The sequence below is a fragment of the Electrona antarctica genome (genome assembly GCF_951216825.1).
Source record: "Electrona antarctica genome assembly, chromosome: 6".
NCBI classification, from domain to species: domain Eukaryota; kingdom Metazoa; phylum Chordata; class Actinopteri; order Myctophiformes; family Myctophidae; genus Electrona; species Electrona antarctica.
Genome location: NC_136811.1, coordinates 43,604,743 through 43,623,442, shown reverse-complemented (window position 1 = coordinate 43,623,442; position 18,700 = coordinate 43,604,743). Strand labels below are relative to the sequence as shown.

General features: G+C 46.7%; 1 protein-coding gene across 4 annotated transcripts in view; it reads right to left on the bottom strand.

The window, feature by feature from the left end:
- Nucleotides 1-18,700, bottom strand: part of LOC306924151 (nuclear factor of activated T-cells, cytoplasmic 1-like) — a 178,506-nt gene that overhangs the window by 79,403 nt on the left and 80,403 nt on the right. For 2 of the 4 annotated variants that reach the window (XM_079502522.1, XM_079502525.1), the window contains exons 1-3: nucleotides 14,561-15,025; nucleotides 9,230-10,328; nucleotides 6,482-6,641 (exon numbers count right to left, since the gene is read on the bottom strand). In XM_079502522.1, coding sequence (XP_079358648.1) covers nucleotides 6,482-6,641; nucleotides 9,230-10,328; nucleotides 14,561-14,678 — 1,377 coding nt within the window. In that variant the 5' untranslated portion in view covers nucleotides 14,679-15,025. Of the gene's footprint in view, nucleotides 1-6,481; nucleotides 6,642-9,229; nucleotides 10,329-14,560; nucleotides 15,026-18,700 lie in introns of those variants that run through there. The other 2 variants (XM_079502523.1, XM_079502524.1) reach the window with 1 other exon arrangement.

Sequence of the window (18,700 nt, the reverse complement as noted above, 5' to 3'; positions counted from 1 at the left end):
TGTGTGTGTGTGTGCACGTGTGTGTGTGTGTGCGTGCGTGCGTGCGTGCGTGCGTGCGTGCGTGCGTGCGTGCGTGTGTGTGTGCGCACGCGTGTGTGTGTGCGTGTGTACACTGAACCCTATACTCTGTGATGCCGTTATGTCATCGAGGGCAACGTTTCAAGCGCCAGCCCCACGTCTAGACCAGCGAGGGTCCAAAATTCCATATAAAACGCTGGCTCTGCGAGGAGCACAGCCTGCCATGAGAGGAAGCCCATCGCACATTCAAAAGGGTTACACTTTGGCAGAGCGCGACGGAGTGGAGTATCACCGTGCCCCTGATAGCGTGGCTGCCCACCAGTGTCTTACCTCATAAATCTGCGGTCCTCTCTGGTCGTCACCTCAAACCATCGAAAATGACGCCCATTTAGGCCCATATTTTCCAGTTGCTGTTCATCGGTCATTAGTGGTAGCCCAATACCAGGGTTTGTGAGTAAGGGAAGCCCCTCGGTTCTGCCGAACCGCACATTTCTAGAGGGCCATACGGTATAATACCCCTCGGCGCGAAGAATAACAGCGCTGCAGGGTATAAGCTCTAACAGCACTGTAGGGGCCCTTATTCCCGTATCAAACGCCAGAATGGCGGTACTTTTAACGAGCAACAAATTAGCAGCTACGGTGCGGGGCGGTATGGATCGGGGGGGGGGGGGGGGGCGGGGGGGGGGCGGGGGTTCTTTGAGACATTACGCAGCCGCGGCGAGCAGCAGATCCCAAGGTGAAATCACACGTGTTAAGGAAAGCGGAGCAGGTGCTTGCCAAGGACTTTTGTGTCGTCGGGGCAGAAAGACGTTACAGAGTTTTGATGTGCAGTTCATGCGGTTATACAGGGAGAAAGCAGATGGATATTAAGACACGCATGTGTTAATACTAATAGGGATAATGGCCACATCCTGTCTAAATTACTCCATGTCTCTCTTGTCTTTCTGAAATGGATACTTCACGAGAGAGAGAGAGAGAGAGAGAGAGAGAGAGAGAGAGAGAGAGAGAGAGAGAGAGAGAGAGAGAGAGAGAGAGAGAGAGAGAGAGAGAGAGAGACGTCAGGCCAGTCATTATGCTATACATCCACCTCCCATGTGTATGACCGCGGTACAGTATGCTGTGGGTGATAGGTCTAATACACCACACATGCTGTGGAGGCTGCCATGCGTGCCTGCCTGCGTGCTTCCCGACCGCATTCACAGTAAACCTGGAGTGCGCTTATGCTGTCCCGATTGTTGTCTTTACAACAACCTATACCACTCACATCTACAGCCTCAATCAAAAAGAATTCCATGGAATTCCACAAATGTATTTCTTCCTTCTCCTTTTTTTTTGCTATCCTGCCTATTGTCTCTGCTCTGGAAAAGAAACAAAACCAGCCTGAGATGTTAGACATCTATATGACGTCATTCGTCTATGACATATCTATGACATATGACTCCACATTTTGGCAAGGTTTCAGTCCGATCAGAGCCTTCCATTATAACATTAAAAAAATGAAATATTTCAACAGGGATTTTTTTCGGGGAAAAACTAAAGGAGATACTTCTGTGACATTTGGTGCTGATCAGTCCAAGCGGTTTGCGGACACACACACACACACACACACTTATAGATGGCTAGCCTCCTGGAGCCACACCATGAAAACATTGAGAGACGTGGTGGTGTGGCGCTGTGTGGAGGTATATACACTACATCAGGTTGTTGCTTTTTCCTGGAGTACGGCTTGGAGAAGCTGTCCTGCAGACATGAGACATAGCTGTGGTGAGCGAGGGGAGCCTCCGGAACGGCGCGAGAGGAGCCAGCGGAGTACCCTGAATCCCCTTTAATGGCACTGTGGTCTGCTGCAGCAAGTACAGTGGAAAAATACAAAGGCGGCCGCCCGCGGGGGTCATGACGCGGACGGATCACGAGAGAGTAAGGGGGGGAGAGACTGCGGCTACAATGAGGAGGACTGGTTGGGGGGGGAGGACACACACAGCGAGTTCCAGGACAAAATGATGAAACGGCCGCGGAAGTGGAGGGAGAGCCGCGAGCAAACGGGAGGGGGGGGGTGGCGAGGGAGGGGATACAGACGGCGGCGGGTTGCTGAGCGCCGTGTAACCCATAATCTTTCTAGAGGTTTCCATCAGGTTTCCATCTCCAGCGCCCACGCCACGGAGAGGCTGGTGGCTGATAGGTGGGGGGGATGTGGTGGTGTGTACTGGGGGGACCCGGCTCAGCTTGGCATGATGTCAGTCCTCCGCAGAAGGTGAAACTTTCCTAAACAAAGGCGAGCCTGTGTGTTTGGCGGTGGCGTAGGGAGAGTCGGGGTTAGAAAAACACCTCATTACGGGGTGGTGGGGGGGGGGGGGGGGGGGGGGGCAGGACTTCTGCAACACTGAACGAGCGGTCGAGCGTAAAACAACACAGGGACGTATAGGGAGGAAGGTACCGCTATAGATGATGCACTAACTGTTTGTCGGGCAGCACTTCCCTGGGGATGGGGTGGGTGTTTCACAATCACAACACTATAGTCGCTAGGATTATGTCGCCCTGTGTTTCTGACCATGTGCCACTGTCGGTTTGTTATACTTTCCAACGCACGTGTCACAAACACTCACAGGTGCGCGCCTGTTCGACCGTGCAGCTTCAGCTGTCGTGCGTGTGACGGGGCTTACGCGTTGACGCCAGGTCTGTTTGGTAAGTTTTGGGAGCAGGTTTGAGGGATGAGTGGCTCACGCACAGCGACATCCGCAGTGAAGCGTGGTCCCCTCCCCCCCTTGAGGTGGGAGGTAAGTAGCGGTGCGTGGGGAGAGGAGGTTGTGTCTGGGACTCTCTCTTCTCATCCCCTCCACCCCTCTCTTCCTCACCCGACCCCAGGGCCCCCCTGGGCCCTAATCAGCAGGAAGCAGATCATCTCATGGGGGCAGCACAGGCGAGCCCCAGCTGCCTGCCTGACTGGTGACTCCCAGTGCCCTCTCTCCTTCTATTTCTCCCTTCATCTCTTTCTCTCTCTTTTCTCTCTCTTTACTTGACATGGTTACACCCCCCAAAAAACAAACACACACACACACACACACACACACACACACACACACACACACACACACACACACACACACACACACACACACACACACACACACACACACACACACACACACACACACACACACACACACACACACACACACACACTTCCTGAGCTGCTTCCTCCACCCACGGCCCCATGTCATTTGACTCATTCTCCATGACTGCACCTCACTAACCCCAAAGCCAGCTCCTACAAGGCACTGGAGACTACAGCATGTCCCTGGGAAACAAAATGAGAGGACAGACGCTTTGCAATGACTACAGAGAGAGAGAGAGAGAGAGAGAGAGAGAGAGGAGGGAGTGTCAGAGAGTGACAGAGAGAGAGAGAATGACATGAAAGAGATATCAGAGAGCGAATGTGCAGAGATTTTGTGGCGCCCCGGAGTGAGGCAAACACTCCCTGAAGAGACATTACGAAATTCTAAACTCTGACTTGTGTATTTTCACTTTTACCGCCGTGTGCAAGACATTGCTTCATCTTCCACTGATTCATCTCTCTGCCAACAGCTAGGCTGCTCGCGCTCGTCCAAACGCTCTCAGCGGCTTCCACAGCCTTTTTCGCAAAACTCTCAAGATAAGCCCCTGTCCATTCGCACGGGAGATATCATATAGGCATTAAATCATCTCTCAATAAAAGAGTACGAGTAAAATCTGAGGTATGCAAGTGTGTGTGTGTGTGTGTGTGTGTGTGTGTGTGTGTGTGTGTGTGTGTGTGTGTGTGTGTGTGTGTGTGTGTGTGTGTGTGGTGGGGGGTGATTGTGCGTCACTAAAGCAGCTGTTATCATGTGTTCTCCATGACTACCACTTCATAATCATAGGTTAGCATGCGCACACAGTGTATATGGATGAGACATAAAACTTTGACAACTTCCTGTCATAGTTGCCAATACTTCATTTTATTGTGTTACGGCTGATGATAACACGCATGTTCAATTTCCCCACAGTGTCCGATGATTCAGCAATGGCCACAAACAAACCTACTCATCGGCCAAAAAGTAGGAAAGAATTGGCAGCGCGCGCGCACGCGCACACACACACACACACACACACACACACACACACACACACACACACACACACACACACACACACACGCACACGCACACGCACATGCACATGCACATGCACACACACACAGGATGCAAAGTCATCGATCCTTAGTCAGACCCCCTTCAAAGTAAGTGCAGCGTGTGTGAGAGAGTGGTCTAAACTGAATAAAGACCAGTCTCACTGACTTGCAAGACTGTGAAATCCATAGTATTCATTTAACTTGAAGAATTACGGATGAATGTGTACATCCTGAAATCAACACTCATGCCTTCACTGTGTAGTAGACTAGTCACATACAGTACAGTAGCAGCCCTCTCAGTTCAGCTAAATCAGAGTTAGGCTATTTTCAGTGTGAAACACTGGCAGTGACTTAAAGGCAGACTTCACCCACTTTCAACCTGTCTTCATATTATTGGTCCTCACTAATGCTCATTATAATTTGGTACCATTTCTGTCTCAGAGAAGGGCTGTGGAAAGTTCAGAAACCCGCCTACCAGTGACATCATCGATGGGGAATCCAAGCTAATATAGAAACTGCAGGCTTTTATATTTCTGGAAAGTTAGCGCACTATAATTTTTTCTCGCATTAATACAAATCTAAATTAAAAAAATTAAATCTTGTTTTAAGGGGGCACAGTGGCGCAGTCGGTAGCGCGGTCGCATCCACAGCTAGAAGGTCCCAGGTTTGATTCCCGCCGGGGACGCTGTGGCTATGTTCTCCCTGTTTCCCCTAGGGTGGGTAGGTACAGGTAGGTACCCTCACAAAAAACATGCAGTCATCCTGGTCTCTATACTGCCTCCCCTGGTCAGCCTGATGTAGGGTCAAGGAACTGGTTGGAATAACGTGTTCCTTACTTCCTTCTATGTCCTACCGGGGAAACCCCCCCCTGTCAGGTGATAAGAGTCGGCCTGCTCACTGATGCATTAAAGGAACCATGAGCTCAGTTCAGGGCTTTCCCCAGATTGGCAGAGGGAAAGTAGCGCCCAGGATTACAGTGTTAGACATTGGCACCGGGTGGAAAAAATGGCTTACAAAAATATTTTTTGAAAAAAAGAAAAACTGCCTAATGATGATGTCACTGCATGGTAGATGGTTGCTGAAGTGTCCACAGCCCTCCTCTGAGACACTTACCAAGTATTTTTCTTTCCATTTTATAGGTTGAAAATCGGTGAAGTCCTCCTTTAAGTATACATCAGGCCCCACAGGGAGGGCATAAAAGCATAATGATGCTGTTTGCACATCGGCAGCTCGATGATATAATAATGAAGGGGGTTGATGGTTATACCTGTGTTTACAGAAAAAACCTGAAAGCTGACAGAGCTGTGTTTATAACACCTTGTTGGCCCGGCGGCTTTGACATTGAGCAGGTCAGGGTGTGCTGACAGCATCTATTTAGAAAACAGCTGTGGCGCTAACAACGCTTAATGCTAAGTGTGTGGGAGGGACAGACCACCGGCCTGGAAGCTAGACTGGACTTTACAGGTTTAGTGGTGGGCGTGTTTGTTAAGGACCAAACAAAAAATTGGTTTTGTTATGACTGCAGTGAGCAAGGTCAAATGTGTGATCGTGCACACACATACGTGTACTGTACAGATATGAACATACATACTATAATGATTAGTTGTATGAGCTGAAATCTAGATATGCTTTGCAAAAATATATATATTATTTTGACCAATCTATGAACTAACTATTGAGAAGATACATTTCAAGATCTGTCGCACGCACGCACGCACGTACACGCACACACACACACACACACAGTCACACACGCACACGTGCCGTGCACACATGCACACACATGGTCTACTATAGCTCCCCACCTTGAGCAAACCAAGATGTTAGAGTAGCGTGATGACAGCCTAGGAGAGAAAGGAGCTCTGTGCTGGCCTGCTAGTGCGACTGACGTATGCTCTTATGCAGTGCCAAGCACAATACTGAGAGGTGATGGTCCTGCTCTATGCTAATTGAGTCAATATGCATGGCTGCTGGTCAGATTGACCTTTTGATGCAGTAGATTGACTCTCAGCTTCAGGGGCCATTAATAACACGCACGCACGCACGCACGCACGCACGCACGCACGCACGCACGCACTGTGACACACACACCTGCTGCAATGCTTTAAATGGAAGGCCCTAAGGATTGGGTTGGCAATACGGTGGTCTAGACAAGTTTGTGATGATGTTAGTGATAAGCGACAATGCACTGATGTTTAATTAAATAACACCACCACTGGTAATTACATTGAGATAGAACTATGAACTAACTAATCAATCAATCAATCAATCAATCAATCAATCAATCAATCAATCAATCAATCAGTGACGTACCCGTACCTGTACTACAGGGTGTCCACCAGACTGCGCCTTCACCGCTCCGCGGCTGCCCTCCGTCTCATAGTGGGCTCGGTGGTGAGACTTGGGCTGCACCTCGATGTTTAGGGTGTAGGGGCCGGAGCAGGACGGCAGCTGCCAGTCAAGTGCTGGCAGGGATGGGCTGAGAGAAAACCAGACAACGTGTACTGTTAGATTAACCACATGAACCCTATAGTTTCCCTGTTCTGGGCATGGCCTGAAATTAATTCAGCCAAAACAGCAGATCTACAAGCTCATAACGCGATGCTTTGTGAGCTTGTAGATTGGCTACTTTCGCTATTTGATGTACAGATGAAGTATGTGGTGTACTATATAATTTTACTAATTAAATTATATAGTACTATTATATTTTTCAATGCGGATTGGGACATTTTCCTGATGAATATGTAAAAAGCTCAACACATGCAATTACAAAAAGGGATCTGATTAACTGGAATAATATAATTGTGTACCCTGTGTCATGTGTGCATCCACACACAATGTGAATATTACGCAGGGATACAAGAACACAATTTGTATTCTGAACTATATCGATTTTTGACAGCGAAAAATAGTACCAACCTGTAACTATATTCATTGTGTTGTTTATTCATCACGTTGCTCAACATGTGCGTGAAGACCTTAAACAGGCTAGCTGGCGATAGCGCAGATCCAAGTTCACATTAACCAGCCAGCTAATTAAATTGATTGTAATTTATTTTATTTTATTTCTGTCAAGGTTGAAAGCATATTTGATTTAAGTGAGGAGAACCTTTTGAAGTGTTTCCACATATTTGTCTCTGACAACAATTAAATGAAAATACCTCAATTTGACTAGAATCAACCTCAACTCAGGGCACTGGGTCTGCTCCAACCATCCTGGTCCTTTTCCATTTCATCATTGCCTCTAAACTAATGAATTGAAGTCATTCTCTGACGTACATAATTCCTTAAGCCTGGGCAATAATTAGCGGCCCTTAATATGAAGAAAACCAAATGGGAGACGTATGTGGACTGGTTAGACTGCAGTGAGTTTTGTATTAAGACGTGGTTGTTGGAAAGGCAAGTAAAATGATACTGAACTTGTAGATCAGCCATTGTCAGGTTTTCTAAAAAGCCACTTTGGAATAGAGGCCAGAAGCTATGGCTATTTGGGGATCCTTGGAAAAAGGGAATATCCGCACTCTCTTGTATAAAGTTTCTTTATTTCATGAAAACACATGCAGCAGCAGTCCACCTACAGTATGAGAAACGTTTCTCTAGGTGGACTGCTGCTGCATGTGTTTTCATGAAATAAAGAAACTCAGATTTTATACAAGTGAGTGCGGATATTCCCTTTTCCATTGATCTTCAAGAATCTGCACCCATCAGCTACAGAGACTATCAACTTGACTCCCTGAGAAGAGCGCGCCTTCCTCCTTGGCATGGAAAGGTATGAGAAGGGCACAGTAGCCAATTTGACACATGCACGTTATAAAGATGCGCTCCTGCTTTGGTATGATTTATTCATAGCGACTAAGAGAAGATCAATACCAATTAAAAAAAATTGGTAACAATAAAATCAGAAAATGCCCTCACATAAAATGCGTAACAATGGGACTGGGTCGACCCACCCAGTCTTAAAGGGTGGTATCTGTTTCTCAGAGCCACAGCTGGCCTCCCATAATATTGTTCTGAGACGGGGAGCCAGAGCTTCCCATGCGAAGACCATGGAGATATCTAAACCAAAACAAACACGTGCAGGACAATATTTCGCTGTGCCGGATGCCTGTTAAGCACGGAGCCCGTGACCCCAGAGGGGGGCTCGCATGAAACCAATCTCTGGCATCTCCTTGGAACTTTCAGGGTGTTTGTTGACCCAAAACGAACTGATTTCCCCCCACAGGGCTTTATCTGCCCAGTCAGTGCATGACATCACATCAGAGCCGGAGAGAGATGGGCCCACGGTGCGACAGAGCAGGGCAGCAGGCTGGCTGATTACCCACAGCCAGGCTTCCCTTCAGCCAGGCCTGTCACCATCACTTCCTGTCGCTCGCTATCTTAATCAAACACTTGATTTCCGACAGGAAAGTGTGCTATTCGTGAGGAAGAAAGAAAAAAAAAGACATAGTGAAATGAAAAGGTACTTCAGAATACCATGATGAGTGTGCGTGTGCGTGTGCGTGTGCTTGTGCGCGTGTGTGTGCATGTGCGTGTGTGTGTTCCTGTTTGTGTGAGAGTTGTCATGGTGACAGGGGCACACATGTTATGCTACTCCTGCGAAATATGATTTATGTTTTTAATCTTCAAAGAAAGGAAAGCCCTTTTGGACATGGCAAAACACGCCACTTTTCGATTTCTGCCTTTGGCCGTGGTCTTTGAAGACTAGAAAAAATATAAAAATAACGCATTGTATTCTTTGCGAAATCTATACAAGCCTAAATTTGGAAAAGAAAATGAAAACATCAGCATGGCTGGCAGATTAATAGTTTTCCTTTCGCACGCCTGGAGAACTTAAAAGCGGTCCTTGAGCTGGATGCTCAGCACCATCAATCTGTCTAAATGTGTAAACACCTTCATTGTATTCCTTGAGGACTATTTAGAACCAGGGGCTGCTGTGTCACTTTCAAAGTGCACAGTTCAAGCACTGTTGAAATTGCATTGTTTACAACGTTGCTTATCCTAGTATTTAACTTTTGTACGCGGTGGAAGTGTCACTTCCAACACTGGCTATATACAGTGTCCACCTACCTGAGGTACGTCTTGGGCTTGGACCAGGAGTACGGGTGCTGGGGCACATCCAAGAAGCCTCCGCAGTAGCTTTCCTTCTTGAAGGGCAGGCGGGAGGTGTAGTCCTCCTGGCAGAGCTCGCTGTTGGGGCCCAGCTCCTCTCCGCCGGGCTCCAACTTCAGGCTCATAGTGGTGGGGCAGTGGTCCAGCATGGTCTTGCGCGCCTTGACCGGGATGCCCTCCCCCATGTCCACCACGCCGTCCGTGGTCAGGGCGTTGATGGCCGCCACGATGGCCGAGTTGGTGTACTGGTTGGTGTTGGCCAGCCAGCTGTCGTCGGTGATGCTGACGCGCGGGGAGCCGCGTGGGGACGGAGTGGGAGACTGGTGGGGCGAGCACGAGGACTGGCGGTAGGTGCCGTTGAAACTGTACTTCCTCTTTCCCATACCCCCGCCGCCACCTCCACCTCCACCACCACCGTTGACACCGCCACCCCCACTGCAAGCGGGGGAGTTGGGCCTGGAGCCGCCGCGGGGCTGCCCCACCCAGCCTTCCTCAGCCACGGTGCCCATCTGCGGGGAGGTGGAGGGAGAATTATGGCGGGGGGAGGCGGCGGGGCCACTGGCGTGCGGGCAGGACAGGAGCGAGGGTGTGCCTTTTGGGGAGACGCAGGGAGACTGCCAGGGGGAGTTCTGCGGGGAGTTGTCGTAGTTGTAGAAGCCAGACTCGTAGGAGGACGCCTCTGAGTTGCAGCTGCGCGAGGAGATGCTGCTCGCGGGGCTGAGACAGCTGGGGTCACGGTAGCCGTCGGCGTTGGGAAGAGTCAGGGTCACGATGGAGTTGACCCCGCGCTTGATGATGTGGTCCACACTGCTGCTCTCCTCCACCTCCTCCTCTGGGAACTGGCTGTAGGCCGTGATCTCGATGCGGGGGCTCTCCAGGGCCGGGGCCCCGTTAGGCCTCATGCCTTGGGGCAGGTAGTAGCCGGAGGCTGGGATGTTGTCGTTCTGGAGGTTGTACGGGTGGCTTGATTGGAGGGTGTGGTACTGGGTTGCCAAACAGGGGTTCCCCATGCCCAGTGGAAGAGACAGGCTGACATTAGGTGTGTAGCTGTATGCATCTGGAAAACACAAAGAAGGAAAATAAATAAGTGTGTTTATGGAAGTGTATGGACAAAACTAATATAACTACAAAATAAAAAGTTTGATTATTGGGTATGGTGGAATTCCACCATACCTGTATGGATTCAGATACTATGAGATGAGCATGATAATAAATCATTTTACAGTCATTTAAATTAACTGATAGATTCAACCCCAAGAAAATCCCCCAAAAGATAAGTGACAGGTTGTTATGAAAAGTTGTTGAAAAATTGTTACAGGCCTAGCTATTACTGTACACATACAGTACAACAGTAGATCAGTGATGCATTTTCCAGTCCAAAATTCGACATGGATGACTTTAACCTGCGTGTATCAAATGTTCTGAAGAAACTATAATCCAAGCAATCAGAGATTCAGAAGTGTGTAAGCACAAGTTGAATAACAGGTCTATTTGTTTCATCAGATCATCCACAGATCTATTTTGCAGTCTCTCGGCCGTCTGTGAGAGTTCCTCACAGTCACAGGAGTTTCTCCAGCAGCGCTGATGGATGCTTTATTTGATTGATTGCTTCACTCACTGAGTGAATTAGGCCCTCCCCTGTGGAAAACCCACAGCACTTTGCAGCGCTCTGAGCTTGTGATTAAGTCAAAGTGAGTTTACAGCTGCTGTGCATCGCACACACACAGATGCACCAAGATGAACACACAAACACACAGACACCGACACTGACACAGACACACACAGACACTGACACAGACACACACAGGTGCGTGTGCAGGTGCGCGTGCCAACACATTTTCAAACACACACATGCTAAGACTTTGACAAGCCTACAGACAAGACAGTGTCAATGTCATGTTGTGTCTGCCGTGACTTTCCGTGATAATTCCAAAGGGGAGCAGATTTATTGTCACAATTAACACAAAATTAACACCAATCTGTCAGTCTGCACGACAATGGCAGGGCATTCCCCTTGATTCTGTGCATGTGCATGTGAGCTATATCCGTTCACCACAACGCCCTGCATCACATGAAATGATGAACCTGTCATGCACCACAGAATACGTGGGTAGACTGGCTAAAATTAGTTCATGACAACAAGAGTCTATTTCCAGAAGTGGTTGGCTGGTGGGCACGCTGTGTGCATACATAGGACAACTAGTACAATGATGACGTCAATGAAGATGCACCGTGTAGCCTTAAAATAATAGGCAACCAATGGCCAATAATGCAGCATATCGTGGGCAGAAAACACTTATCTCCATATTTTAACTTTTTGTGTTTCTGGTAAATGAATGCCCTACTTGATCATACTACACCATCACACAAAATCATCAAACGTAGCTGATCTACAAGCTCGAAACGTTTGACCTCGTCAAACTGCTATTTTTGAATTTGAATCCTGAAAAGTAACAGTTTTGGACATACAGTATGAGGTTTCCACCCGACAGAGCTAGACCATATAGTATATAGCAGAAAATCCAATTCAAATTCTACATCTGAAAAATTATCTTTCGCCATCCGGCTATAAATGAAAACAAATTCAAATCATGCACTGTTATATAGGAATAATAAGTACATATTTGCAGAGTCCTAGGGTTGTTGCACGGAATCTTCCAAGTGCAGACACAGAAGCATTACACATGCCCTTTAACATACTCGTGCATACCTGCAGACCAACAGACAGAGAGTGACAGCAGAGAGACTACAGTATATTGCAATTTCACAAATTATGGATTCATAGTCTTTCTTGAGCTTTATTTATACTTAGTTGCGTGCTGTTGTCTCACATTAAAAATATTAGATCTATAAGTTCACAACATGTCGCATCACAACGCATTGTGAGATTGTGGATCGGCTATATTTGGTGCGTGACACCAAATGTCACATGCACACACACACACACACACACACACAGTCAGACAATGACAACCAAGGCCTGTCGATACCCACCTCTTTCCATAGATGGATACATTCAACTTTTTTGATTTCAAGCTTTACATCCACGAAGATAAATGTAACAAATAATAAACAAAATAAACAAATTGCATAGGTTGAACAAAGACAACAGAAAGCGTATAAGATATAGAAAGATCTGTTTACCACTCACAATCAGTCATGGTACAGTCTCTATGAACATACTCCATCCTATGTCCCACGCCTTGTTGGTACTCAAACATGTAGTTGAAATCAAACTCTGGCTCCTCGGGCTGGAAGCTCATCCTCTAGTCTCTTGTGAATACATGTATACACTATGATCTGAGTGCGGTTACGTCCTCTCTATAGCTCCTCTCCTCTGGACGTCCCTCTTCTATAGCCGTGAAAAGATCACATCCTGCCCACTCCTCCCGGTGTGACACACCTCCTGTCTACAGGCCTGACTTAAACACGCGCGCACACGCACACATGCACGTGTAGGGTGAGCGTGCACGTGTGCACTCACTGCACTAAGCTTTCCAACAACACACCCTGCGTCGTTCTAACACCCTCCCACACACAGTTTTTTGTTGTTCTTTTTTGGGGGGGTTTTTTTTATCAGATGCACAGTATTGCCACAGAAACCTGAACTTTTGTCTTGCTGGGTCAAATGGTGCAGTACTTGTCTGCTGAACTAACAAATTAACCAAAACAGCGATTCCTAGGACGATTCCAACGATTCCAACACGCGATAATAACACCAGTTTGGCCCAGATCAAGAAAAGCTGCATGAGCAATGAGTTCAATTTAGAGACATCAACTGTCACACAGATTATAGCGTTGCATGCCGTTTCTCTCCTCCGCAATCTTTCCCAATTACTCTATCACCATCAAAACACTGTCTCTCCCAGACCCAAACCAGCATGACTAAATATTGGAGGGGCTTTAGCCATGGGGATTGTGGTCTGGACAGGACTCAGTCAGTGTGGTTCTCTCTGGGGAGAGGTGTACTAGGTGGTCGCCCATACAAGTTGTCTGAAGCCCCTGGGCCACTTATTGCAGACGGCTGGCTATGGTAAGGACACCAGACCAGCGTGTGTGCGTGTGCGCATGTGTGTGCGTGCGTGCGTGCGTGCGTGCGCGTGTGTGTGCATGCGTGTGTGACAATAATGCAGCCGTCAGCAGATTGATGAAGCCGTATGTGGTTAAGCGCTTCTCGTCTAGCAAGCTACCCTGTGTCCCTGAATTTCACAAACTGTAGGCACGCATGCACATCTCTCACTCACACACACACACACACACACACACACACACACACACACACACACACACACACACACACACACACACACACACACACACACACACACACACACACACACACACACACACACACACACACACACACACACACACACGTCTGTTACCAATTATGAGGCTTAAGAAAGCAGGACTCAGATGAATAATAATACAGCCCGCACCCGTCCATCTGAAACCTCAAAGACAAAATGAAAAACCCAAACCCACAAAAAGATCATGACATCAGCACTGGGAGCCTTTATGAATTAAGTGAAACAATGTCATTGTGTGGATGAGCCCAATCCCACATCCATGTTGCATGTATGAATAATATATAATTATCTCTCCATACATACATACATACATACATACATACATACATACATACATACATACATACATACATACATACATACAGTCATACATACATATATATACATACATACATAATGTATATCTATCTATCTATCTTATCTATACACACACGTATATCTATATGCACTCGCACGTGTGTACGCACACACACACACACACACACACACACACACACACACACACACACACACACACACACACACACACACACACACACACACACAGACAGTAGCTCTATCTCTCTCTCTACACATACATATATATATATATACACACACACACACATACATACAGACATATACACACACACACACACACACACACACACACACACACACACACACACACACACACACACACACACACACACACACACACACACACATGTACACACACACAGGTGAGAGCAGCAAGGCACCTTCAGCAGTCAAGTTCATAATGCACTCAGTCACACACAGCTCTTGGAGACACCTAATGGTTGTTTTAATTCACCAAATGAGGCAGACTGCTGCCTGCGATAGCCAGCTATGGCAGGCTATGAACCAAATTAATGCGTGCATTCCTGTCTTTAATCCCTCGCAGTAGCCTAATAATTACTTTGAATTGGGATGCTTATTGCATAAAGACGTATGTTGAGTCGTTTAAATCACGGGTTACCTTCTTCTGCTGACTTCATATCGGCGGCGAGAGAGGTGAGAAAGTGAAATCCTCGGTCCTTCCCCGCAGGTCCAAAGATGAACTTGGAGTTGACGCTCAAACAGCTGGTATCCTGCATTCAACAAGCGACGCGCGACTCTCGCGGTTGGGACTAAACAAGCGATGATGTCCCTGACAAGTAATAGCGTAATTCACAAACCGCAAAATGAAGGCATACCTTACGCCACAAACATAGCATTAAAACTCCGCTGGCAATAAATTACTTTGTTTGTATCCATGCGCGGTTACTTGCACAGCAAAATAAGAGAGGGATAGACTACTTAAAAATGTCGAGAAGAGTTGCAGAGAGCGGACGCGGACACGCTATACCTATGTGACAACACTCGGGACAGGGATGGATGGAGGTTTAGGTGAGTTTTGGGTCTCTATGGTTGGAGCAGGAGCCTAATTAAGATTTCCAGAGACTCCCGGCGTTGTGACGCAGCGCCCTTGTCAAGGGGGCTGGCTCCATCGTTTTTTAAAGCTGGAAAACACCCCGTCCCTCTCTTTGCGCCGCCCATCCAGGAATGACGTGATCGGCTCCTGCCAGCTCCTTGCTGGAGAGCTGTCAAAAAAAGGCTGATTTCTTCTATCCGCCGAGCCGAGTGCTGCCGAGGGATTCCATCTGTGCGCGTGGGAGTGGGGGGAGGAGGAGGAGGAGGAAGGGGTTGTTTTGGAGATCCCAGACTGTTTACAATGTTGCTCACTCAATCGGTATTACATTCCATTCCTCAGATAGACGTCGTTGAGCTAATTGACTTGCATTTGTGTTCCTGTCAGTGTCGTGTAACTATGATGATCTTATAAGAGGGGACCAGGGTTATTCCACGTCAAGAGTTTTTTCTGGTATGTTGTCCTGACTCCTTGCCCAAGTATGGTTCAATTGTTTAAAAAGTATGATTATGATTATTATGGTTATGGTTATGATTATGATTATCATGATTATGATTATGATTATGGTTATTATTATTATATTTGGGCGCCGACCTACTGTATTGTAGGATTTGCTCAAGTGAAAACATTAGATATGCCAGGAAAATGATCCTGATAAATGATGATAAATGATGATAAATGATGATAAATGATCCTGATAAATAATCCTGATAAATAATCCTGATAAATAATAACAATCAACAATAACAGTAAAAACACACAACCCGTGTGAAGTGAGGGGTGCTTTTTTTAAATTAATTTTTATCCCACGATTTTGTAACCCATTTTTCACCCCTGTGTCAATTATCTAATAATTGCTTGCTTCCCCCGGCTGGCCAGGGGGAGGCAGTTTAGAGACCAGGATTACTGCATGTTTTTTGTGAGGGTATACCTACCCTAAGGCGTGGGTTCCCAAAGTGGGGTCCGGGGACCCCTAGGGGTACTTGAGTGAGTTCCAGGGGGTACCCAGCTCAATTAGAGCTAGTTAGGAACCAAATGGACCCTTATGGGTATGTTCCATTTGTACACTCTCAGAGTTAAATTAACAGTGGTTTTACAATATACATTGGGGTACCAGAGATAGAAATGCCATTAAATGGGGGGTCCGTAGCATAATGCCTGTAAAACTGGGGGGTCCATGAAATTAATATGTTTCGGAATCACTTCTAGAGCCGTAGAAATCCTCCCTTATCGGGGTCACTGGCATATGTTTTCAAAAGGGGGTCCGCGGCCTAATAAATGTTGATTTGGGGGTCCTTGACACGAAAAAGTTTGGGAACGACTGCCCTAAGGGACACGGGGAGAACATGCAAACTCCACACTTCGCCAACCCCGCCTCGGGTATGGGCACTGATGGCGCGGAGGAGGAAACACGCAGCACCCACAGCGTCCCGAGCGGGAGGGGTGCTCTTATCATCATAAGTCATCATGCATCATCTCATTCTCAACCAATGGCACATCTCCCACCCAATCACGCCGCCGACCAATCACAATTTGCGTCCTCACTTTTGTCTTCAATGTTTGTGTTTACACAAACATTCAAAGCTGGACATTATATAGGAGGGGCTAGCGCCCCTCATAAAGATACACATTGTGTAAAGTTATATATTACAGCTAGAAAAAGTGCCCCTCGGGGCACAGGTCTCCACTCTCCACAGGCCAGGTCAGGTTGTGGCCTCCTGGTGGCGCTATAATAGGCCAATGTGAAAAGGGTGCCATTTTCTTCTTACGCCTTTGATGGCAATTGGATGATTTGAGGCATTTTGTTCCAAAAATGTGTTTTGCAAAAATCCACCTGCTATAACAGGCCAATGTGAAAAGGGTGGGATATATTCCTCAGCCTAGTAGGAAAGTGCGTGAACAATTTCACGTAAAGTGCATATGTAACATGTGGATGTACTCAAGAAAGATGCAGGAGCGCAAGATGCAGGAGCGCAAAGCACCAACGAGCTGGCCGGATGTATGGAGAACCGGGATGACTGGAAGCGACGATGGAAGGCTCGTCTGAGGACGACCAGAGCATGCTGCGTTCATGATTTGACGCTTTTTGTTCAAAACGGGCCAATCCTACAAACTTTGAAAGCAAATTATATAATTACAATGGAATATGAAAGTTTGGACAGATCCGTCTTGAGAACGTGAATATAGAGATACTGTGTAACGATTTGCAGGATTTTTGGACAGAATCTGGAGGAGTAATATAAAAAAAATGTGTTTTACAAAAGTCGGCCTCATGGTAGCGCAATAACGTTCTGGAATATTTGGGGCAGAGGTTCATCGTTGGCATCCAGGGAGTGTGTGTGCAAAGTTTGGCATCGACTGGGTTAACGGTGCCGGAGATTAGCTGGTAACGGACAGACGGACACGGTCACACAGACACACGGACGGACGGCGTGCAAAACATACTCTCTCCCCATGCCTTCGGCCTGGTGGAGACAATAATCTATCTAAAGTATCTTTGAACGTAGCTTTGAACCTGGCAAAAACGTCTCACAAAGCCCTATATCACCCATTTCTGACAGACCTATATAGAAGCCTATAGGATTCACAAAGTCCTGTGCCTCCTCGATCCTCAGGCCTGTTATTACATTTTTGGATTCTCTGGATCCATAAGCCACTCCCATTTGCCGTTAATTGGCGCCTTCCATCAAGGGGACACCTGAAGGGGTCATCTAAAGGGGTCATGTGATAGACCATTTGGTCTATCGCTCCCCAAGTTATGCACACAGATAGATTTTTCTTCCTTTTTCGTGGACAGAGATTTTTAGTGGCTTATGGTATGATGATGATGATGATGACAACGATGAATTTATTGTGGTCCCTAATTTGGGATGAGCCAAACAACCCCCTCCTCCTAACTACACAGAACATTCTTGCAATGTTTGATTAGATAACTTTGTAAAAGTCCACAGAGTCCCAACTATCTTAACAGTTTTCCCAGTTAACAATCATGTAAACAGCATTCAAAAGAAAATTTATTTTATATGTAAGCTTAGGATATTGATTTCTAATTTCTTTGGTATTGGTCTTTGGTATCACATAAACACTGTATACTTCATATTGCCTGTCATCATTCAGGAAGTTTTTAAACTTCATCACATACTGTAGGCAGTGTAATCCAATTTTGAGTTAAGGTCCTTCGGGAGCATTTAAAAAATACCAAAGATACTAAACAAATATTTGTTTAGAAATACATTCACACAGAACACAAGTATTACACAGCAATGAAACAAGGTAGACTTTTTATTGAGACTAAAGCATGAACGAGGCACTACTGTATATGAAAAGTTTAATGCAAAATATTCACTGACACGTTTGTTTATTTGCAGTGTAAAGATGTTTAGGCTATAGCTGTACTTATGCAATCCACTGATAAAGAGGTTCTATAGGCAGTTCAGGAATCGCAGAGGATAGAAAAACTGAAAAGGTCTAATATCCCCTTCAACTCTGCAGCTGCAGAGAAATACAGCTACCTGCGCTGGCGCAGCCCCCGGGGACAGCGCAATTAGTGACAGTTTGAATAATCTACACAGTAATTCATTTTGAACGGGCTCCAGATTGATGAAAAAAGTTCTCCTATGAACCTGAAATGTAGCTGGCAAGTTTAAGCACCAAGGATCATCACACATAATCAGGAGCAGACGGCTTGGGCCTTTAGGGGGTGGGCCG